This window comes from Dreissena polymorpha, chromosome 1 (genome assembly GCF_020536995.1).
Source record: "Dreissena polymorpha isolate Duluth1 chromosome 1, UMN_Dpol_1.0, whole genome shotgun sequence".
Taxonomy (NCBI): Eukaryota; Metazoa; Mollusca; class Bivalvia; order Myida; family Dreissenidae; genus Dreissena; species Dreissena polymorpha.
Genome location: NC_068355.1, coordinates 41964936 through 41991416, shown reverse-complemented (window position 1 = coordinate 41991416; position 26481 = coordinate 41964936). Strand labels below are relative to the sequence as shown.

Here is a 26481-nt window from a genome sequence, read left to right as displayed (position 1 = left end):
GCCTACCCGAATAGGTGACTACGCTACGTGTCAACATCGATCAATTAACAGGGGTCCTGTGATCATATCGATTGTCTCACGTTCTTAGTCAAACCAAAAAGGCGGCTATGTTTAATGTTGTTGTAAATTGGCTTTAATATACTAGGTTATAATTTCCCGCTGCGTAAGGTGAAAGGAGTTGTTTATGCATCTGAAGTCCAACATTGTTGAGTAAAAAATTAAAAGCAGTTTATGTCCGCACTCTTGTTCTAAACCCCCAGTAATTATAACAATAAAAATAATCTGTGAATTTAAATTGCGTTCGCCATGTCAAAACTTTCAGCAGATTCTTCTGTGACATGTTTTCAACAAGAGAGCCTGAAAAGCCCAAAGTCGCTCACCTAAGATAACAAGATATTATTGGGAAAAATAATCTGACCAAGTTTCATAAAGATTGGAAAATAAATGTGGCCTCTAGAGTGTTAACAAGGTTTTACTATAGCCATATAAGGAAAAATGCCCCGCCCCCTGGCAGCCATGTTTTTCAACCAACCGGCATCATTTTTGAACTCATCCAAGATATTATCTGGATGAATCTTCTGACCAAGTTCCATGAAGATCGGACAGTAAATGTGGCCTCTAGAGTGTTAACAAGATTTTACTATAGCCATATAAGGAAAAATGCCCCGCCCCTTGGAAGCCATGTTTTTCAAGCAAACATAATTATTTTTGAACTCATACAAGATATCATTGAGACCAATCTTCTGACCAAATTTCATGAAGATTGGACAATAAATGTGGCCTCTAGAGTGTAAACAAGGTTTTACTATAGCCATATATAGCCATATAAGAAAGGCGATCACAAAAGCTCACCATGAGCAAGTTGTGCTCAGGTGAGCTAAAAATGCAAGCTGTTATTTACACCTGTCAATGCTGTCGGCAGACATCAAAGGAGTTGGGGCCAGTTTCTAGGAAGTTATAACTGTAGATTTGTAACACAGCAGCAAGTGGCCATGTCAAAAGGCATTAAATCAATACTACATTACTGGAAGCACTCATGTTATGTCAGATACAAGATTAATGAATTAGTTCCATAGAGGATGTGATGGAGAAAACTATCAGAGTTTAACTGTATTGAATGAATTGGATTTTAAAGAGGAAATACATTGTGTTGGCTTTCATTTAAATAGGAAGTTGCTTTGCAGGTATGTTTTGTAAATGGATAGACTTGTAAAACCCAGTTATTCAAAAAAATGCATCCTAGGGACTCTCAATTTGTTTGTGATAAGGGTCATTTGTCAAATTTATGCATACAAATACGCCATGATTTAGTGTTTCAAAGAGCCCTGTTAAATTTTAATGAAGAAAACATTCCACCATTGATCTGACAGTGACTCTGTATAGCTCTTGTAACAATATTACAATATATACAGCAATAAGCTTAATAATGTTGCCGGGAGCTCATTATTAGGGTATAGCTGATGCCGGAGATTGTATAGTACCAGAATGGACGTTTACCAAAAAGCCCGCATAAGTGAACCAAAAAGGCCTCATGGTATACCAATAAGGCAATACAATATTTTTTATTATCTTTGAATAGTTATGCTGAAAATAATTATCATATAGATCTATATTAAATAGTCATAACTTTTTTATTAGTCTACTTCAAAGCCGTTAATTTTATAATCAAAATTGGAAAATTAACGTGAATTATCGCATACAGTATGATTTGAAACTTAAAATAACAATAATTGCTTTAAGGCCTTTTTGGTTTATTTTTTTGGCCTTTTTGGTAGTCCATATAAACAGACTCCCAGAACCTTTGATAATTTTTGCTATGGCGGCTCTGGGAGTCCATATGCACTCCTTCATACACATGGGTGCAGTTCAGCCCACGGAATCCGTGCGCTTCACCTAACAGAGTTACAGACGTCGTTCGAGACAAATTGAGGAAAATAATGAATAAACTTCATAACCATGTTAAATTTTCCTGAATGAAAACCTATGGATGTTATCCTTTGCATGCATCCGATAAAAACACGACGATATTTCAGGGCTCCCCCTGGCCCAAAAATTTCTGTAGCCAACATTTTAGCCTAATGGATTTTTTGTAGCCAAGTTTTAGAAACTGTAGCCAAAGTATTAGCAAAGCATTCGGAACCGCCTGTTGTATGTATAGGCTACAGTAGTGTAAAAGAAGAAACTAAACAAAGAAGCTTTAATATGTTTTATACTATAATATTTTTGTTTGAGACCCGGTCATTAGATTCGTCAGAGTCCAAAGGACGCTTATTGCCTATGGTCGCCATTATGGCAGTCACAATTTCTGACACTTTGGCCGTAAATGTCAAGGGTTTTATACCCCTTCATCTATCGTCATTCACAATTGTAACGCATTTAGCCTTTAATCATTACAAACATTACTAACTTCTCGAAATTAAAATCAACTATTAACTTCTTTACTTACGTTCATTGTGTGACTAAGTTGATAATTTGCTAACGGCTTTTATTCAAATTGATTGAAATTGGCAGCAATCTTTAATCAGATGTAGGCCCCTAATTGTTTATTTAAGATCAACGGTTACACCAGTCAGTTTCCTTTGTCTCGATATCTGGTTTCTGACAGGGTGTTAATGCAGACTACGTATCAATTTTGCTGGTCAATAATACGGCGATGTATTGAAGCACAGTCTAAAGCTGAAAGAGTTTACTTTCTGGAATGGCATTTGTCAGGAAAATAATCGTTTGGCAAAAACGTCTGGCGAACGATTTTTTTCCTGACAAAAATTGTTTGCCGGATGTTTTCGCCAAACGATTATTTTATTCGCAGAATTAGCTAAATTTTCGCCATTGACGAATCTGGCGAACGGCAGCAGGAGCCCTGTATTTCAACACACTTTCTCGCTGACATTGTTATGTTTAAATTTGAAACAGTGTATTCTGTATCGAATACCACATCGTTATCTACTTTTTGGCTCCAACATATAACGCGACATACAAAATATTGGTGTAATGTGACCTGACCTATATTGGGTCAATTTTCCAATATGGCGGATACAGCGTACAAAACAAAACCTTAGTCAACACAAATGAATTATTTCTTGCTTTAATGGTACCATTTGGATGAGTTTGTGGTTTAAAAGGTAAATTTTAATAAGCTCTTGCAGTTTCAGTGTTTATTAACCTTTGAACTGTTGATAACATTTTGCACCCATGGACAAGAGAGAGCGCATTGCAACTCTCAGCCTAAGCTGAGAGTTGAATTATTGCAACTAGCCTTTTTGGTAAGGCCTTTTTGGTATTCCGTCTTTTTGGTATTCGGCCTTTCTGGACCAAAACTCTGGAGATCAATCCTTGAACCTACCTGCACCCTTAAATTCTGGCACAGCAGATCCAATTCGCCATAGGTAATTCACACACAAAACTATTTTTAAAACAACTCCATAGCAAAAATAAAAACGACTCGACCATTAATAAATCATCAATGAAGTTGTTCCGTGCATTGTTGTTTTGCACCCGCCTGAGCTGAAATAATTCGCGTTCAGAATAAATCTGAACAGTCTGCCAAAGCGAAAATCATCAAAAGACTCTATGGCGGCAATTTATATTGACTAGCATCCCCCCTTCGGGTGATGGAGGTTTCGTCACAATGCAGTTTCGTCACACTGATATTATGAAGGAGGGCAGTGGAGGTTTCGTCACACTGATATATTGTATAGAATAAAATAATATTGCAATTGAATATGTATGTAATAAATATATTGGGATATATGCTTCTTTATGTTATTTTTTAGCGTTATTGAGTTGAGTTTTGTAACAAATGATGGTTTTAATTGTATATATTATTTAAATGATTTATGTTTGACTTAGGTTAAACAGGGTACTGTTTGTTATAATGAAGCGTATTTATTTTAGTATTTGTACTACCAGCTAAAACTGTAAAATTTTGTCAGTGTTATTTTATATTTAAATAGAAATATATTCACATGTAACAGGCAATAATTAATGTCCTATGATTTTAATAAATATGCTTTAAAAAGTAACTTTTTTTGTCTTTACTATTGATTTTATCAGAAAAATGTAACACTTTGCATATTATCCTTTTTTCTACCATAATATCAACTTTTTCTGTGCGCGTAATATATGAATAAAACACATATTTGTGGAGCACATGAAAACAGGTCTACACCCTATCGACTACCAATCTACGATTATTAGATATTTCAATTATTGATTACTTGATAGTGCAAACATATTAATTAGTGCATCGCAAACAATCAATTAGCGACACACGCCTTTAATTGGCAATTAAAGAAGTTTGCTTAAATTGGCAGCGTGGATTATACAAACTGTGTGTATTTATACATATAGAGTAAATAGCGTCTGTTAAACAAGAGTATATAATAGGGGAGTTGTTTCATTGCAACCACAAAATTCAATCATGGCTTCAGAATATACATGCATACATTGCGAACGGAACGTGAATGACGATGATCGCGCAATATCGTGTGATCAATGCGAAAAATGGCAACACCTGTCTTGTGACACTGGTATCAGTCTAAGAAAGTATCGCAAAATGATGAAGGGTGCTGTAGTAGAATGGAAATGTCGCGAATGCAGCCGACCAGCAGAAGTCGTACCGGAGGTACAAATGGAAACAGCCGACATGGCAGAGGAGTTTTTTTTGTTTCAGCCGCGTGGCAGGCGATACAGCAATTGTACCCAAGAGCGACCGTTAAGGGCTTCGTGTTCCACTGGAACCAACGTGTGTACAGGAAGGTGGTAAATGAGGGTCTCGCAACAGCTTATGCGGAAAATGGTTACAAGTTCCGCTTCTTGAGGAAACTCATGTCCTTGCCTTATCTACCGAGCGAACACATCATTCCTGCCTTCGAACAGATGATGCTACAGGCTGAAGAGGTACTAATAATAATTATTACTTACCTCATAATTATTTATGGTATACACATTAATTCAATGGCCTTCTATTGTTAATAACATTATATATTATAAAAAATACAATAATTAAAATGTACTGTACGCATATGTCATAAATTTTGCTTATTCCAGGTTGGCGGTCCTCTTCTGAATGTCGTCAATTACGTTGAGCGCACGTGGATCCGGGGATCCATGTGGAAGCCAGAGAACTGGAGCGTCTATACACAAACAGTTAGGACTAACAACGATGTTGAAGGTATGCTTTTATTCAAAGAACAATTGATGTTATTCTGTTTATATATATATTTACGCAACGTAATAAACAACATTGTTTATAGCATTTTTATTTCACCTAACATAATTAACAATATTGTTCATAAACTTTGCTCATTATTTCAGGCTGGCATCGAAGAATCAATACGCGAGCCGGGCATGCTGACTTCTGGATTCTACATGCTTCTTTGATTAATTCTTTATGTTTTATATGCAAATATTTATGCTTGGTGTAATATTGTTTGGAAATAAATGTATGTGGTGCGTAAAGGTAAGTATATTATTGTACCGTTTATTGAGTATATTTGTATTTGATTATGTTTTATATGCAAATATTTATTTTTGGTGTAATATTGCTTGCAAATAAATGTGTGTTGTGTAAAGGTAAGCATATATATATTATACTGTTTATTGAGTAGATTTGTATTTGATTATATCTTTATGTTTTATATGCAAACATTTTTTTGGTGTAATATTGCATGCAAATAAATGTATGTGTTGTGTAAAGGTAAGTCTATTATTATACCGTTTATTAAGTAGATTTTTATGTAAATGTATTGTGTAATATTGTGTTGTATTTGAATAAATGTTTTTTGTGAATCATAATCAACATTGTAATATGTTATTTAATTGCATGTGTATACTAACTAAACACTTCAATTTATCGAATTTAACAGGAAAGAAAAAAAAAACATGTTGATTGATAACAGAAGAAAGGTGTCAATCAAAGGAGCCTAAGTTTCCCGGTATTGTTCACACCTATATATTACCATTGTGACGAACTCTCTACCCGTTTTCTACAGTAAATTCAGTGTGACGAAACTGCAGTGTGACGAAACCTCCGTAAACCCCCCTTCCCCCCAAGCAACAATAAGTTTATACTAAAGAAATACGTAATCCGCAAAACATGGATCACTGTAAACACTGTAAAAACAAAAAACTGACGGCGTTTTCCAGTTTATCATCATAAAATCACTATTTGATAACCGTATGCAAGTGAGTAATCAAAAAAAGAGAAGGAATACTATGCACAGCACGGAAACAAAGTTATGGTGTATTTCTAATAAAGGGAAGTAACCTTCACAACGTCATTAGGCTACGTACAACTAAATGCGATAATACCATTTTACCACACGAATCCTACATTCAATTCTTTAGTGCACGTTTTTATTAAAAACAACATACAATATATCCATAAAATATTGCCTAAGTAAGTACCAATTAGCGCGATTTAACGTTTCAAGGGTTTCGGTCATTCAATATGCAAATGTCTTGGGGCATTATACATCATCGATCAAAGGTGATTAGCGTGTGGTTATTAATTAGTAAAACATTATTTTGAATAGAAATAATAAAATAATAACGAAAAATCAACTTTTATGAAGAAAAAAAATCACTTTCAAATATTTATATATAACAATGTATCCAATAAAATCATCGAAATAAGGGGGCAACTCTTTGAAATACCATAACTTCATCAAGTGTGCAGCGATTTCTATGAACCGCAGAAATGAATTTCCTTTCTGGAAATGTACATATCTTGCAGTATTTCTATAACTGCCGGGTCAGTTTTTAAGAAATAGCGATACACAACTCGCGTAACCTACTCGTCAACGATCAGACCCGATTTATGCATGAACTCGTCATGTGTAAAGGCAAATGAAATCAATTGTGTGTTTACAATCTTTAAAACAATTAGTTTTTATGTAAAATGTAAAGGCAAAAACGGTAAGAATGTTTTTTCACATGTTTAATTGAACTATTGTACCGTGGTCCGTGAACTTTGCAGGGAAAATGCCCTTTACTCCATGAAGATTTCAGTATTAGCTCGGATCAGATCTGTGACTAGTAGGTCACGCGAGTTGTGTATCGTTTTATTTCTTAAAAGTTGACCCAGTATTTGTAAAAATATTACAAGATATGCACATTTCCAGAAAGGATATCCATTTCTGCGTTGAATAAGACCAGGTGATGAAAATCGCTGCACAATTAATGAAGATCTTGCTGTTCAAAGCAAAGACCTATAAAATACATTTTAAAGGTCTTTGTTCAAAGCGATGCACCACGTTTTCGGGTCATTTTGAGTTGAATACCTTGTTATATATATATATTTGATAGTAATTTTTTTTCTTCATAAAAGTTGATTTTGCGTTATAATGTGATTATTTTTCATTCAAAATGAGGTTTTTACTAATTAATATCAATAGTCACACGCTAACTACCTGTGTCACCAGATTGCGCTGTGAATTGTGGTCATGTGATCAAGGATCCGATTCTCACGTTTATAAGTTGGTTCATTTTAGGACTGCCATCGCAAATCACATACATTTCATCTAGCTATACTAATTTCATATAAGATCGACATAAATAGAGTGCGCAATTATTTAGACCTTGACAGGGGAATGCTGACAAATTGGATTCAATCATATCTGATGTCCTTTGGTTTTGCAATACATGTATACCATCATTGCAACCACAATACTAAGTCTGCTCACGTGTACCCCGTTGTTGACGTGGTAAACACGTGAAGCGCAAGTTATTGGAATAAAGTGAGTTTCCGGTTGAACTTGATGGAGTTTTACGTGGTTTACTGCAGGTTCAAAGTGAAATATCATAATATTGAACGTGCTATTCATTGTTTAAACGGGAAAAAATAACAGTGATAATTATTTAAAGTTTGTCCTAATTCCTGGCATAGGTATAAGTATGACGTCACGTCCGATAACAACAAGCACCCTTTAGCTCACGATAGATATTTTTTAGTCGGCTTTTTCTGTGATTATATTAAATAATTAATTTACATTTGACGATATTTTAAATATTAATTATGACTGATGAATCGTAATGTCATCAACTTACCAACAGTCAGTGTTTCGACGATACTTTTAGTGTACACGTTCTGGCTAAAGGCAGGCGTGTTATCGTTGACTTCAGTTATTCCGACGCGTACGGTAATGCTGGCAGTCCTCTTTGAAGCACCCTGGTCTGACGCAATAATGATGACGTCATAATATTGAAGCCCGTTGTCACTGTCCAGTGTGTTTGTTATGGTCGTCAGTACTCCAGAAACCTTGTCAATGTGGAAGGTTTCATCGACGGTTCCACCTGTGCCTTAACAAAACAAAGAGCAAACGTTAAAACTACGAGTAGCTAACTAGGTTTTAAAAGCAACTTTAAAAGTCATTTCGTCGTATAATAATTTTGCACACAACATGCGTAAGACTGGCTATGAACAGCATCTCTATATGTAAAATTTCATGTTATTTGTACAATACCATGCTGCAAGATGAATACTTGTTGTTCGTTCAGACGCTTTCTCAAATGGTATGTGCTATTTTAATGCCCCTTGCTTTACTGATATAAATAAACATGCATTAATTGGATTTTATGTTGTTGAGCGTCAAAGATTCTCGTTAATACTTTCTGTGACTGATCCTAAGGTGAAGATTATCTGGCCGTCCACCCCGTCATCCGTATCTGTTGCGGCCACTTTGACTACTGTGGTACCGACGGCCGCGTCTTCCGGAATGTTGTAGGGCGTCGTAGCACTTGTATAGGCCGGACTGAAGACAGCTGTTTGGAATATTGGGGCCGCCTCATTCACACTGGTTATCTTCAATGCAAAGATTTTAGCAATAAACCTCTTTTTTCAAAAGATCTTTTATGTATTAAGCATACATGTACATTAAAAAGGAACTCATTAATAATTAACCGTATCTAAACGGTAAACAAAAACGGTTGAGAAGAGCTCTCAGAGCGACAGGAATAAAACAACATGGATTTATTGGTTTTGGCTTAAATTTATACAGGAGTATCCAGTCGATTTATTAATGTGTCATTCACCTCGTTAAACAAGTGTACGAGCAAAACGAAGTATGAAAAAACAAACATATTAATGTCCTATTATTCAAATGTATCAGGCTTATGAAGGCGGACTATACGGAACTGTCCTTACAGTTACTATAACAGTGGCCATTGCTGCAAGCGCCCCGTCAGTCGCTACCAGCGTAAGTTTATAGCGATAGTTGGAATCACGCAAGGCTTCATAGTCGACGCTGGTTGTAGTCGTTCTGATTACGTTACCGTCGACGGCAAATTTCGCTGTTGGGTCATCCCCCGACGTGATGGTGGTATTAATGGCAGATCCGTCCGCATCCGTGACGGTGAACTGCACAACCTCGATTTCTGTCAATATGTTCGTATTCGGTATTTAATATGCCACTGTGAAAAGTTAGTAGCATGACTGCACGGACTTGTATTTGTGTACTTGAACAATTTAAAATAAATACGTTACTTTAATTATTTGAACATTATATTTGGTTAATACATATCGAAATTGCTTTAAAAGAAAATTCGTGAATCGAAAGTTTTAATAGGCCATATCTTCAATTTGATGCCTCGGTTACGAATAAAGACATGGGTCTTACTAATAAGTATTGTTTAAAAACTATTCGGTTACCCGACGCCGTGTTCTCCGCTATTGAAGCAAAGTAGATATCAGAGGAGAATACTGGTCTGTTGTCGTTAACGTCGGCGACGCTGACGGTGACAGTGGCCGTCGCCGTTCCACTTGCAGCAGCATTACTAGTCGCACTGTGAAATGACAGGACAAGAACAAAGGAACAGTTCATATATTTTATCCACTTAAGCATTTAAGAGCTTATTGTGACAAAATACTATTTTTAGCACTGTAAACGTGTAAGTTTTTAGTAAATTATGTTCTAAAACGTCTCTACAAGTATGTTATGTGTTCATATATAATTTTCAATATCAAAATACGTGAAATAAAGCTTAACAATATGCAAACACAATTATGCCATTTGTTTATTTATTTTAAACATGTCTAGTAAAAATTTGATTGAAGAAACAATTTGACTAATCCCAAAATGAATGTGATATGGTCCGCATAAGGGCCTGCGTTTATAATTAATAATCGACGTAACTGCAATCGGGGATCCGTAATACATTCAAATGTGGTTGTCTCGTACCCGAACGTAGTTATTTGAAATTACTACTTGAAGTTATTGGTTCGTACAAACTTATATATGAGGTTCAACAGGCCGATCCGATATTAAGACTAAAGCATGTGATAAATCGTCAAACGTTACACGAATTTAGATATTACCGGTATACATATTTATGATAAATATAAAAAAAAACGCATTTATAGGCCTATTTTAGGTATTGTTCAAATACTTGGCACCAAACACTTTTGAATAGTCTCAGCTTTCTGAGTTTTCCAAACTGAAAACTACATTTTATATAATCGACCGAAAAAGTAAGCGTTTTTTTTCCAAATAACTCACGTTATATATAAGACGTAACTCTTGCTTGCTTCCGTTTCGTAATCGAATGAGGCTGTAGTAACCAGCTGAACGCCGTTATCGATTGCAAACTTTGAAGGTGTCGATGGCGTTTGAGTCTGTATTGAGAACGCGATAACTCCGTTGCCGGCGTCCGTGGCACTAAGCGTATCAATCAGCGTTCCTATGACGACGTTTTCGTTTATAGTGTACGTCTTGCCAGAAGGGGTATCGGGGACAGTGAAGACTGGTGTAGCTGGAAACAATACATATATACCCGATTCACATATCAATTTACTCCTTTATCATTGAAACTATCGACATTTTTATGTCGATCAAAGACATTAGTCGAATAATTCTTGGTCAGGAGTACGGATAGGAAGCGTTACATCACGAGTGCGATTCTAACACGATTCTATTTTCCGTTAATTGTATGTAAAACGGACCTTTTCACACATTTTGGCATGTTTTGAAGTTTTTCATTAAATGCTTTATATTGATAAATGTTAACATTGGGTTTTAAAAGCTCCAGTAAAAAATCAAGAATAAATTTTAAAAAAGGTAACCCTCAGCAGGGCTCGAACCACTGGCCCCTGGCATCCTGGAGTAAAAAGTCTCCCACTTAGACCAATCGGCCATCCATCCGGATACAGTGATAGGTGTATTTTATTCTTCATATAACCAATCTTCGTAGTTTCACAAAATATAACAACAGAACTCTCCAAATTAATAATTCGTTTCGCGTTGCAACGCTTTATAATTTTCGGGATTTTTAACTCGTAAAATGATGCATATAATGTCTATTTTAGAGAATGGTAAATGTTAAGTCTTACTGTTTCCGCACAAATATCACAACTTAAACGAACATTTACGAATCTGAAACAACTTTTTTCAATTTTGTCAATTTATCCAAACGTGAAAAGGCCCCTTTAAGCCCTCTTTATTTCACTCTGACGAAAACAAAAGCATGTTCTCATGTGCATAAAGATAGCACGGGCTGTGTTGGACAGACCTTTTAATTATTTAATATGCTTTATACAAACCTGCGAACAACGGAACTGGAATCCAAAGCACTGCAATGACGACCATGAACGCCCAGTGTTTCGCTCTACTTGACCCCATGCTTCTATGAGCCCCTGCCGACTGGGATCGCACTCTCGCTGTCTCCCAATATCAACCTTTCCACGACTGTGCTCTGGCAACTGACGCTGGACCTGCGACCATTAATACCGTGTCAAATTTGAAATGTTAAATTGACTAAACAAGTATTATACCCTGACAGTCATCAATTAAATATACAGTAAATGAACCACAAAAAGGTTTTCGGATTTCTCTTTTATTAGTGAAAAAAGTTATTGTAAAATAATGAAACTCCATATCGGACCGGGACAGAATTATCAGAATTAAGAACAAAAATAAAAATCACTGTTTCGCGAAAAAAAAACTGAAGCGGTTTTTGGCATTTTATCCCTCATAAATCTCTGACATAAGCTAAAACAAAATACACATTTCTGCTTTGTAAATCAAAATGACCATATTAATAATAAATCTATGACCTTGGCACTGAAAATAAACGACAGCTATGACAACAATACTATGAATCAAGATATGTGAACATGTTGATATAATTATTGTTGATGTTCTTTTCTACCAACTCATCGATACGATTGATAATATATCTTTCAGAAGATGTGTCTAACGTATAATATAAACTATTAATAAATTAATATTAAATAAAAAAGTACCTTTTTAAAGTCTGCAAATTATTCCTTATAATCAGAAAAATGGAGAAAATTCACAGCGTAATGACTGTACAAATAGGAACCTTAATGATAACGGGAATACGCATATCTGTTAAATATGAATAAAAAAGTTTGGACGATTCATTGTAAACACGTACTGATCACAATAGTATAGAGTATAGCGCAATGTTCGGCGTATCGAAATAATGTAATTTTTAGAGAGACGTACATCTGAATAAAACATTGTCTTTTATCAAGACATCGCTGATTTAAATCAATAAATGCGGGCAGCGTTGTATTGTTTTAATTCAACAACCGAGTGGTGAGGGGAATATTGTATATCAAAGTCACATTCTGAATTGTGGACATGATTAGGTCTTCGTTAAGGTTAGTGGACTTGATGGAGTGATAAGTACGATAACATGACGAATTCCATGTTTATTCGTTAAGAAATGATAATACGTTTATTGATTATTAGCATATGGACACGCGCGCTTGTCGAAAAAACCAGTGTCAATCATCCCACTTTTTGTCGAATTATCGTGTGACTTTTGACATTTAAATGTATTTACAAAAGAAAGAAGTGAAACCCAAACAAGTGCCAAAATGTTTACGCTTATTATCTGCCCACGGCCCAAATATCATCATCATACGAAGTGGTCAACAACTTGAAGCTGGTATAGTGTATCGAAACATAATTTCAAGTCTATTATACTCCACTAATGAACACGCTTACTGATATAAATCTAATATATAAAATATAAAAATGAATAAAATGAACGAAAAATATTTTTAAAATGTAAAAATAAAATATGCGGAATCTTGGTCGGTAGACCTTCTAGTAGCTGACAATTATTCTTATTAGAGATTTCCTCAAAATGATTCATAAAGTAAACACGACGATCGAAATATATATTACTATTTTTTAAATACTTGGCAGTTGTTTGTCGAATTAAGTGGATTTGAAGAAAAATAATAATGGTGAGCTGAATGATTGTTTAAAAAAAAGAAATCGTGTTGTTAAACAAATAGAAGAAAGCCGCACAATATGCACATCGTTTTATGATACGGCATACCTTACTTCCGGTCTTCATTTTTGATCAACGGAGTTACAGCTTCGTACGTTACACGTACACACATGACCCAAAGCCACAACCTTGGCCTAAGCATAAACTAAATGTGGCGCATCCCGTGTAAAACAAGATACAAGAGAACAATACAACACTATAAGTAAATGTATAACGATGCAATGACGTCATTGAATCAACTACGTCATTCCCGGTTCGCGTATTATACGGAGATCAATACAATTCCAGTGGGTACGTATGACAAAGTTAAAAAAATGTTCTGGTTAATAGACCACACACAAAAGCATTGGAACAGTTAAAAGTTAAACATCTCTATATAAGACAGGATAAACTAATAGACGAAGACAAATCGCTCCGCATAACGATTGTAAATTTTAGTTGACATAATTATATAGATCTTCATAACAATGAATCTTAGTGTACTTTTATTTACCATCATAGTATCGATGAAATATTTTAAACTTTGAATGAAGGTATTGACTGCCATTGGTTGAAGTGATGTATCAATTTACCAACTAAACATAAAAGCATATTAGTGGCTATCCCATACATTAATGCTCCCCATTGAAACCAGTATAATCGGTAGATGGGCTAGATTTGGCTTTAACATAATCTTAATAATTAAAAGACTAAAAGCTTAGTAAGACTGCTTGTAATAAAAGGAACTCGAATCAATAACATTCTGGTGAATTAGCATTTCCACGAATAAGTATACCAAGAAAGATCGAATCAAATTTTGGTCCGTTGTTTATTGTAGGCATTCTATTTTAACCATTCCATGTAAACAGAAGTTAAAATAAATTTCTATATAAAATTCAACGCAGACGGACAATACCTTACCAAATGTCCTCCTCAGCAGATTACCACACCAAAATCCGTAGAATAAATAATAAATTACCGCAGAGATGTCATAGCACAACCTTGGTCCACCTATAATGCAGAATAGACTCGATGGAAACTAATCAGCTAAATTTCTACAATTTGAGAAGAACACTTCTGTATATTGATATTTATTTCACGAAACATTTATTACTGAGGCCATTATTTAATATATTATGTTTATTTATAGTCTGATTTATTTCAATGTAATTAAATAAGCCTCGTTCTGGTAAATCGAGGTTTAATTGATTTGCGTAAAGTGTCGTCGCGGATAAACCTGTGCAGTCCGATTTTCGTTCAGAAGAGACTACATTTAAATGAAACATTCCATGATGTCAGAAAGTGTCGTCCCTGATTTACCTGTGCGGACAATGAAACATTCCATGATGTCAGAAAGTGTCGTCCCTGATTTACCTGTGCGGACAATGAAACATTCCATGATGTCAGAAAGTGTCGTCTCTGATTTACCCGTGCGGACAATGAAACATTCCATGATGTCAGAAAGTGTCGTCCCTGACTTACCTGTGCGGACTGCACAAGCTTATCTGTCACGAAACTTGACGCGCCTGCACAAAGCCCGGTTTTCCAAGAACGAGACTTAAGTTATAAATGCACACATTGGGCCAGAGAATAATACGGCGCCGAGGGACCTCGTAGCACATAACAGGATTTTCAGGTCGATGGAATAGTATATGTTATATTATTTAGAAATATAAGCATTTAGTAAGACTTATGTTTCGTACGTCTGAGTTGAAATATGTTATTTGATTTATTTCAATTATAAACATAATGTTTTGCAGTGTTAAATTTCCACGAAGCATATTGAATTAAAAGTGTTACCGGTGTATATGAAAGTTATATACATGTTTATCAATACGTCCTGAACATGATTTGTGTTACTTTACATAACGCTGTCTTTCTTACCGGTAATTCTTAATTCAAGTTCTGCAGAGGATACTCAAAATGTTGAATATTGACTTACGTTATACATCTTCAGCTTTATGTACTTAAATTACGGCTGTAGACCTACCATATATATTGATAAGACATTACTTTATTTGCAATCCGAATGTGCCCTGTACTACGACAAATAGCTTTGAAACTAGTTTATATCATTCAAAGTAAAAAGGCTATTGACAGTAATGTTTTTTGATCCGTAGTAATTGAACACAAAGTGATTTACAACGTTTAACATGTGCAAATAAACGAAGACGAATATGTTTTTAATTAATGGAATCAATTTATTTATTTTTGTTTAAGCGATATAATTATATAGGTTATCTCACACAACATGTTTGATCAATCGTGATACATCGACTATCTCCGGCATCCTCCGTAAGATGCAATAAATTATCTTATGGTCGAGTGTGATTTTTGAGCTCGCAGTTAGTTTTTGCGACAATAAAATAGCTCACAAAATGGTAGACCTATATACGAAGTATATAACGGTTGTACGAAAAACCACACTTATTATCAATATAAATAAAATCAAGTTCGCATGTTTTCCGTGTTTTTTTATTTCATCAATAAATTTGAGGGAAAACAATGAATTTTAAATGTTATGATGGGCGAGTATAATGTTCATTTGACAGTATATGAACACTGAAAAGTTTCATAGAATATAAAAACACACTGAGACACAAAAATATTCATGCTCTAGAGACGAGATAAATACCAAGATTTCACACAGGAACCAAAGGGTAGTGTACAGAATAAATAGTGCGGTAGACAAAGAAATGAGCTGTCATGATAAATCAGACAAAGGAAAATAAAATAGGCATGACCATACACACAATTCAACGTGCGTAATCGAATGATATTTTGCCCCTTTACTTGGGGAATATAAGCAAGACCATGATTTAAACGTTTTCTTTTCATATAGATTTCTGAAAATACAATAAATAAACTGACACGTTTCGCAAATTGAAAACAGAGACATACAAACAAGACGGGAATGTTATTGCAAAGAGAAAAAAACTAATGCAAAAAGTTAAATCGAACTAAATGTCAATTTGTGTGATTGACAAGCAAAACAACATTTTTTTCATGAAGCTAAGAATGTTTACAGCTTTTACAGAAGCAACGGTACAAAAAAGCTGACAACAAAAACAAACCCACATGCAAAACCCAGCCAATAAAATTTGGTATTAAACACAAATTGATTACAATAAATCAAAACAACATTTAAAACACAAACAATAAAAATCAGTATAAAACCAACATGCACAATTACACAATTACTGACAATTTCATAACAGCAAAAATTCATAAGTGCAGAAGCAAGGTGTCTGGTAGATTACTTTATGTGTTTGCTAATTGTAGTGAAACAACGAAAAACGAAGACGGATGTTTAAATGTGTTGGCTTCGAAGAGTTCGTTGGTATTGTTCATAGACACCTAGCAAACATAATGTATGCTAGGAAGTCAATATTAACTTATACGTATGTCAATTAAAAACATGCATCAAGCATTAACACACCATTCGTTAATTATATATACAATGCACGCCTGCGTGCCTTTTTATGCCGTTTGTACATGTGTGACATTTTTATTCTACGCCGAGCGCGATGCATAACAACATAGCGTATGTGAAAGTTAAAATTATAAAGCGTTAACCATTTTGAAAGGGAATAATGTCTTTTAAAGTGTTGAGTTTTAATTACCATTAAAAGGTGATACTAGAACTCTTACATAGTTAAAATACTGTGTTGCCGAAGGTTTTGTATATGACGAATACGATTATAATAATATAAATTTATACTTAAATCAAATATTTTGCATGTGACAGAAACATTATTAAGCATGTTAACGATTGGATTTTTGTTTAAATTGAAATATGGTTTGTTTTGCACTGCTGGCTCGTATAGTTGAAATATGGTTTGTTTTGCACTGCTGGCTCGTATAGTTGGAACATGTTTGTCGTGTTTTGCACTGCTGGCTCGTATAGTTGGAAAATGTTTGACGACTCTTAACATGGAATCAATATATGTATGATCTTACGTTATGCACAGAAAAGAGTTGAAGGATATGACAGCGCCAAGAACATTTAAAGCTAAAACTAGTCATATGAAAAAAAAATCATGTTACGACCTTTGTGAACTGAGACTTAATATTGGAATGTGAGGTTTGATCCAGAAGTACGTGGGCTTTTGTCTTAATTTTTACACCTTTAGTTATTTCATAGAAAATAGGCAACACCATAACACATGTATGAACATGAATAATTTAGATGAAAATTTCATCAATTTTATTTTCTCATTTCATTTAACACATTTAAATAAGTCACTACAGGCAACAATGTGTACTTAAAACTAAATTACGTTGTTAACTGTATTTTTTCATAGACTATCCCAGCAAACATTATAAATTGAACACACAAGGGCCTCATCTGGGCATCTATATGTGTCCCAACTGAGCATCCCATGTGGGGCCCACGCGAGATTTGTAACCGGTAAATATGTGGGACCCATATGGGGAAAATATGGGCCCTATATGGGTCCCTTAAATGACATCTGGGTATATTATGGGTCCCTTGTCTCACATCAAGGTATTATATGGGTCCCGAACACGACATCTGGTTGGTAAATGGGGCCTTTATGACATCCGGTCATGTCCATTTCATTATTTAAAATCATCATAAAAACCTCTTGTAATGCAATCGAGACAAAAAAAACTATTTATAAAAAAGACAATTCGTGTTTCCTTTAAAACATGCTTAATTACGTCCCTTACAGTACTGTACGTGTAATATGGGTCCCAAATGGGCACCATATGGACAAACACAGACACATTTGGGCAGCTCTATTGGACATATAAAGTTATAAACGTGTGTTTTGGGTGTGGGGGGTGGGAGGGGGTGTTTATAAAAAAATACATAATTGGCGAAAATAGGTTCGTAATTGGCGCATACATACGGGCTAGTCTACATTGGGTCTACATTGGGTCCAATATGGTTACTGCATGTGCAAAGCCGGATTTAGCCCATATGGGACCAATATATTCATGTTTGCTGGGATGTTACATGCATTATACGTTGTCGTATAATTCCGGAAGATTGAAAGTTATTTAACATTTTCATGGCGGATTTCATAACTGATTTGCTTATTTATGTATACAACTCGCCACCAAGTGTTCTTATTTGTTATTCTGTAAAAATGGCAAGACTGTTACGTCAACTAGTTCAGTAGTAAAACTAGATAGGGCTGAACATATTAGTGTTCAATATGGAGAAAGTTACTTAGACTTTTAGAACATTCTGCAATCTGTCGTTACCAGTTATTTTTCTGATATGCCTTAATTTATGTTGCCGACTTCAATAATACTTTCTTTTTTTTTTTGGAAAAAAACCACTAGAGATTTGAGCAAGAAACGTTTCACATACGTGTTAATAATAAATTACGAAGTCTGTTCAAAGGGTGCACACTAAACCGTTTGACCAGACACCAGACATTTTGTTCGGCTTCACATCAATCTCAAAGCATTTTGAACGGCTTCACATCAATCTCAAAGCATTTTGTACGGCTTCAAATGATGACTCATTTTGTACGGCTTCTAATGATGACTCATTTTGTACGGCTTCAAATGATGACTCATTTTGTACGGCTTTAAATGATGACTCATTTTGTACGGCTTCAAATGATGACTCATTTAAGTAGTATGTTAATCTGTAGTAGTGCTTTTAAAATCGTAATGGCAAAACTTATTACCATTATTTCTTACAAACATTACTATTTTCTTACTTGTTGTTATAAAAGTAAATGGCGTGCCCCACTAAGACGTTTTCACGGTTATAGATTCATATGGATTAGGCGCATTATATATTATTTCAACAATGTTTAATAAAACCTCTTTAACGGAGATCATGCATCAGTTTGATCAGGCTTTTTTTCAATAAAATGTATTCATAACCGAATTGTAAGGTCAGTGTATTTCTGGATCATCTCTCGTACAGCAACCATCGGACAAACAATAGTTTACACATTACTATTACTATTTCGAACCGACGAACAAAATCGAAAAATGATAGCTCGAAATAGTTGAGGTCTCTATTTTACATTAATTATATTGGATCGAAATTGCGCATGGGCATATTTTAAGTTTTGTACAATATCTTTGTCATATAACTTGCAACGAAACTGTAAAAGTTCACCGTTACAGTACTTGATGAACTATAAAATAAAATGAGTAGGTTTTAAATATAAAGAAAACTTACATATATATGCAAAGCTAGATTGTAGAATAAAAAAATGACGAGTACTATATCAGTATAAAACACCGCAGTCTTTAATATATCTTCTTTAAAATGAAAGAAATTTGTTTGTTGTCTGATCTTACACATTCTACTGTACATAGTAGAGACGTGTTTTAACATCAACTCGTTGAACGGCACTGTACACCCCCTCACCATCCTACACGATGTGTTTCATGCTACAGTCTAGTTCCAATCGTTCGAGGTGACCTGCTGTCCATCAGGCGTGTTTAACCATCGGCGTTCGTTCGTCTGCGTGTTGTACTCATACACACGACCGGTCACTGAAAGCCAAGCAATACAATTAATAGAACAGAGGTTTGTCACAGACAAAACAGCTGTGCCTTGCCGGGTTTATGTTGTCGAAGTAAGAACAGAAGCTCCAAAGTTTCATTTTCCTACCTACAATACTTTTAAGTTATGACAGGATGCCTATGTTCGGTTTTTAATACCTTCTGAAACCATGGCAAACTCAATTTGGATCAAACTAAAAAACTGAAACAACGTTCATGGTCACCATATGGCCTTTAAGCCACTTACCGATTTTCATCATCCTATCTTAAAGGCTTATTGAGGTATCGCAAGATCCAAATTTTTGTGTTCACTTACTTCTGTGACCATAGCAACAGCAATTTGTGTTTGTCAAAACAATGAAATACCGTTGATATTCCTCATAGGGCCCTTTTTCTACATACATAGTTTCGTCAACCCAGTACCAGTTTAAGTACTTAAAATGATATGGCTGGATCAGGATTTTACCAACGGATATACACAACTGAACTAACACGCATAATCCCCATATAGTCCTCTATCCAAATACACAGTTTAATCAACCTAGTTTACGTACATTATTTGTAATTGCTGGATGCATTAAATAGTTTCAATTAGGTCTGCAAACATAGCATCTGTAATCATAGCAATCACAATTTTGTATGACGAAAACAACGCAACAACGTGCAGATATGGCCCTCTATCCAAATACCAAGTTTCATCAATCTACCTTAAGTACCTTTTCAATTATCGCAGGATTTAATTTGGACATGCCGACTGACAGATAGGCCTGAGGTTAACGTATAGTACTCTTCGGTTACATCGGTACGGAACAAACTATATACTATATCTATATCGGTAATCAATTAAAAACCGAGTTATGAACATACATGTATACATTTCTTTGCGCCTTCATGAGAAGCATAGCTTAACGACATATTAAATGATACATTTCACTCGTCGCAGCATGTCAAGTAGTTGCGATAATGAAAACTCCCAGTCCCATGAACAATACGGTAAGTATCAATGCCTATTTAAACGCAATTTCAATTGCTAATTGGCTAAGATCAAATCGGTTCTGAAAGAAATTGCGGAGCCTTTATACGGTGGCATAGAGGTGACATTCACTTCTCTTTTTTTAAATTGCTCTCCTCTTTTTTTCTATCTCGTGGCCACGAGTTAGCTATGTCGTGGCCACGAGATAGAAAAAAGAGGAGTGCAAAACTAAATAAAAGCGGCGTACAATTAAAAAAGAGCGGTGCTTCTCTTTTTTTAAATTGCTCTCATCTTTTTTCTATCTCGTGGCCACGAGTTAGCTATGTCGTGGACACGAGATAGAAAAAAGAGGAGTGCAAAACTAAATAAAAGCGGCGTACAATTAGAAAAGAGCGGTGCAGTAAATAAAGGCAGAGGCAGAGTGCATTAAACAAAAGAGAAGAGAATTTACGCTATCTCGAGATCCCGAGTAAGTCAGCCAATCAAATTTTGCGTAACATGTGTAAATATTCTGTACGCATATATATAGCTGGTCAAAGCAGGCAAGGCTCTGATATAACATAACATACTACTATAAGTACTACTATTACTGCTACTACTACTGCTGCTGTTGTTGTTGTTGCTGCTGTTACTACTACTACTACTACTGCTACTACTACTACTACTACTACTACTACTACTACTACTACTACTACTGCTACTACTACTACTACTACAACTACTACTACTACTACTACTACTACTACTACTACTACTACTACTACTACTACTACAACTACTACTACTACTACTACTACTGCTAGTACTACTACTACTACTACTACTACTACTACTACTACTACTACTACTACTACTACTACTACTACTACTACTACTGCTACTACTACTACTACTACTACTACTACTACTACTACTACTATAACCACTACTACTACTACTATAACTACTATCGCTACTGCTGTTACTGCTCCTCCTCCTCCTTCTCCTCGTTCTACTATTACTACTGCTACTGCTGCTGTTGCTAGTAGTAGTAGTAGTAGTAGTAGTAGTAGTAGTAGTAGTAGTAGTAGTAGTAGTAGAATAGAAGTAGTAGTAGTAGTAGTAGTAGCAGTAGTAGTATTAGTAGTAGTAGTAGTAGTTGTAGTAGTTGTAGTAGTAGTAGTAGTAGCAGTAGCAGTAGTAGTAGTAGTAGTAGTAGTAGTAGTAGTAGTAGTAGTAGTAGTAGTAGTAGTAGTAGTAGCAGTAGTAGTAGTAGTAGTAGTAGTAACAGCAGCAACAACAACAGCAGCAGCAGTAGTAGTAGCAGTAATAGTAGTACTTATTGTAGTATGTTATGTTATATCAGAGCCTTGCCTGCTTTGACCAGCTATATATATGCGTACAGAATATTTACACATGTTACGCAAAATTTGATTGGCTGACTAACTCGGGATCTCGAGATAGCGAAAATTCTCTCCGCTTTTGTTTAATGCACTCTGCCTTTATTTACTGCGCCGCTCTTTTAAAAATTGTACGCCGCTGTTATTTAGTTTTGCACTCCTCTTTTTTCTATCTCGTGGCCACAATATAGCTATCTCGAGATCCTGACTTAGCTAACTCGTGGCCACGACATAGAAAAAAGAGGAGTGCAATTTAAAAAAAGAGGAGTGAATGTCAACTCTATGCCACCGTACTTTTAGGTTGTTACTGTCATCATTTCATTAAATAAATATATCAGTAAAAGCATGCATACCTGGGTCTATAGCTCGTCCGTCAAATACACGGTTCAGAATGACGTAATCTGGATCCAGCGGGGACATGGTCGGCGTGAATGCGGTATTCGAGTTGTTTCTTGGCGGAGGGGACTCGGCGGTGATAGTCGGCATCGATGGCTTAGGTCGCGTTGAAAGATTCGTTGGGCTAACGCGATTGTGTGAAACATGGCTTCCAGTCTTCTTTTCGTCTGGGGGTTCGAGCAGCGAAGGTTTGGTCATTTTTGTCGGAATTTCGTCGTCAATTTTGCTGGGGGTATTAGTTTGAGATTTGCTGTTCGAACCTTGGTCCTCATTCCTAGGTGGACGAGGTGCCGGATGTTTGGGCTTTTGATTTGAAGCAAAACAATGTACGTTTAGTTATAATGATACTATGATTAAAACGATTGAATCTTAGTTTTTAAATTGAATGATATATCAACTTTAACTAAGTTGTATTCATACTACGACAGTATTATTTTAAAATCATGTAACTGAACAAGAGCAACATTAAATTCGCGTATAAAAAAGACTTGCAACTATTTCAATACAAAAGACCAGGCAGAAGTAATCTAAAACAAAGAAAAAATATCAAGACTCGAGAAAACGAGAAAAATCATACCACTTTTGGAAGTGGAAGAGCGACAACTGCTGGTGGCGGATGGGTCTTGTCGTAAGGCTTGATCATGCCTTCTGTGGCTGTATAGTTTTGGAAACGATAGTTTTTGTAATAGAAATATCAAGCAATATAATCAAGTTGCCTTTGCCGTTTCGGACGAATATTTTTTGTAATAGAAATATCAAGCAATATAATCAAGTTTCCTTTGCCGTTTCGGACAAATAACGACTTAAAGATAAATAGAAATTTATTTAAGATATTTTAAGTCTCTACAAAAGTAACATCATTGCGATGACCTTACTATCGTTGGTGAAAAACATATTCGCTCGCAACTCAATCGTGCTTCATGTGTCTAAAACTGATACCTCTCGTTTGACAATTTGTCAAACGAAGTCAGTAGCTAAATGTGTAATAAGCTAAATGTGTAATAAAACTATGAGTGTGCAGTTCATGATTTCAAAGATTGATTGAGTTTATTTGTTTTAAGAACCCCAGTTAAGAACCCCAGTTTGTTATAACATTATAACACAATGAAACAAACATGATGTCTTACGTTTTGGCTTAAATTGCCGCTTGGCATTTGCGTCTTCGCGTTTTTCAATTTCTTCTATACGTTTGATTTTGGCACTGAAACAATTAAAACATGACAAACCTGACAAATAAATAACTTCCGAGTTGCATGTTAACTCTCGTTCACTACCACCTATTACTGTAAGATTTCCGAACATGAACTCCTGATAACGCCATTAAGCTGTATACTTATTATATGTTGTTGGAAGGTCATAATATAGTAAATAGTTTCCCTATATAATTCAATGTAAAAGCGACAACTTAGAGCGAAAATAAATGCAACATTTTGCACATAGAGACTCCCATAACCATACATTTTCTTAAAGGCCATTTCAAGCGGAATTGATTCATGATTCAATCCAAGAAAGAACTTGACACGAATCAAAATCGACTGTTTTTGCAACTTTTTTCCCCGCCGTTTTTTAGTGGAATGTAACCTTTTTCAGTGCAAGGCTTTACTATAGTCTCCAAGTTTATCATATTTCAGGGATTCGGTCGTGAACACCTATTTATGCTTTACCATTATCTCCGAAAGATAAAGCCCGAACAACAGTTTAAAGTGTAAAACATGCCTTCGAGTCAACTATGATATTTTTTAAGAGAGTACAGCACCTACATGAAACGATTATTTAGTATATTGTTACCTGGAATGTTTGAAAAGAGTTAATAGTATGAGAGATCCATTAGCAGTGACATTTAAATGATTTACGTGTAAAACATGCCTTCGAGTCAACTATGATATTTTTTAAGAGAGTACAGCACCTACATGAAACGATTATTTAGTATATTGTTACCTGGAATGTTTGAAAAGAGTTAATAGTATGAGAGATCCATTAGCAGTGACATTTTAATGTTTTACATAGTTTGTCAAGATTTTTTTATGGAATTTCCTAAAAAGCAAATTTTATGCGACACGGCGCTTGACAATCCATTACCTTGGTCCTGAACATTTCCAAAAATTGTTTTATCTCATAAAATAATGAAATATTCTATGATTTAATGATAAGTGTCTATACATGTGATACAATTAACATTTTGGTGTTTGAAGAAACATTAAAAGAAATATATGATAAGAACTTATTTTTGAGGTTAAACAATATAATGAAATATCTAAAATATAATATCTAATATATTTAAGACAGTACAATTATATACTAGAAGAGTTTTATTAGCTTGTATGTGTATCGTATTTATATTATACTTTAGAGACTCATAGGAATAAGGAATGTTAGATTGTAAAAGAAACACGGCGTCAAGCCACGTTCCCTGGATGGCGGACAGGGGATTACATAGTATGATGCCGCGGACCAATGTTGTAAAAGTGAAAGACACCCTGACAGAAAAACACTAGCAATCCAGATTGGGTTTTGGACAGAAGGGGCTAATTACCACCTTACGGAAAACAGAACGGAAAACATTTTAAAGAAAATCAGGGCAGATAAAGGATCGCCAGTACGGGCATGATGACGGCAATAGGTTGAGCCATTGACAATTCCACAAAGAACTTCAAGAAACAGTAATGCTATGCAATAAGACTGATATCATTATCACGGAAGTCTTTAACGCTAGGGTTGGGAGTTATAACAGTGGGTATGCACAAACGATGGCCATACATAGATTCGGAACACACAATAAAAGGAACATTATTTTCCATAAAGAAATACACATGGTTATCAAAGGACGGAAGAAGCAAGAAACAGACATACAATATTTTGATCAGCGGTTGGTGGAAACTTTCAGTAATGAATTTGCAAGCACAGAGCTGCTATAAATAGTGATTACTACCTAATTAAAACACGCATCAATTGCGCTTCAAAATGCATAGGAACCACAACACAGTCTTAACAAGACTGGATGTGTGTCGTCCTCAAGATCTAGGAACCACAAACAGATAATGTGAGGCAGTAAGACAAACCCTATATGAGACCAGAAATGAAAACAAGGACAAAGAAGAGGTGTTGGAACAGAATAAGAACGCGTATGTGGAAGCAGCAGAAGAAACTATTATTAGACAGTTTATAAAAAAGGGAAAAAGCCTTGGGTCAAAACATCACTTGGAAACTGATTAACGAAAGAAAACTTTTAGGACCGGATGACATCACCCATTCGGAGAGAATCAAAAGCAATATGAGAGTGGATTACAAGGAGATTGACAAGGGGGTGAAGACGAGTATAAGATAGGTCAAGAACTACTGAAAAACAATTATGACAGGGTCATGTGAAAAAAACATTATGAAGAGGTTCTTAATATACCAATTATCCAGAAAATTAAAACAGCACTAAAGGCCCTCAGAAGCGTAAAAGCCCCTGGGACAGACCAACATTCCACAGAAATAATAAAAGGAGACCCTTAACATACCGACTTAGAACTAAACAGGATTATTGACATTATTTGGGGAAAGGTTTATTCCTACACAATGCAACAATAGAATCAACAGCAATTACCAAAGAGAGACAATGTTCAACACTGCAGAAACTGCAGAGGGGTAACCTGATTACAATTGTCAAGTTAAGTGCAAGATCCTTATCACCAGGGTACGAGTGGAATCTCCACTCAGAAAAGACAAAATAACAAGCTGGATTCATGAAATACAGAGGCATTGTCAATCAGATATTTATGCTAAGAAACATCTGAGAACAAGTAAACGGATAGAACGCAATTATACGCCTACTTTGTTTACATTGACAAGATGTTTGATTCCATTCACAGACACAGTCTTTAGGTCATCGTTAGTCAATATGGAATTCCAAAGAAAATGTTAAAAATGATCTTTATGTGTACTTTTAGAGCTCTGTTTCAGACGAAAAGAAAAATAGAATGGTTCCCAGTGATGGCAAGAGTAAAG

General features: G+C 35.3%; 1 protein-coding gene across 1 annotated transcript in view; it reads right to left on the bottom strand.

Annotated features, from left to right (window-relative positions):
* Positions 1 to 26481, bottom strand: part of LOC127869953 (protocadherin Fat 4-like) — a 45952-nt gene that overhangs the window by 8527 nt on the left and 10944 nt on the right. The window contains exons 6-15 of the mRNA XM_052412647.1: positions 23619 to 23692; positions 23069 to 23145; positions 22449 to 22794; positions 19661 to 19734; positions 11545 to 11707; positions 10587 to 10749; positions 9650 to 9783; positions 9146 to 9375; positions 8611 to 8803; positions 8050 to 8301 (exon numbers count right to left, since the gene is read on the bottom strand). Of these exons, the coding sequence (XP_052268607.1) occupies positions 8050 to 8301; positions 8611 to 8803; positions 9146 to 9375; positions 9650 to 9783; positions 10587 to 10749; positions 11545 to 11707; positions 19661 to 19734; positions 22449 to 22794; positions 23069 to 23145; positions 23619 to 23692 (1706 nt within the window). The remainder of the gene's footprint in view (positions 1 to 8049; positions 8302 to 8610; positions 8804 to 9145; positions 9376 to 9649; positions 9784 to 10586; positions 10750 to 11544; positions 11708 to 19660; positions 19735 to 22448; positions 22795 to 23068; positions 23146 to 23618; positions 23693 to 26481) is intronic.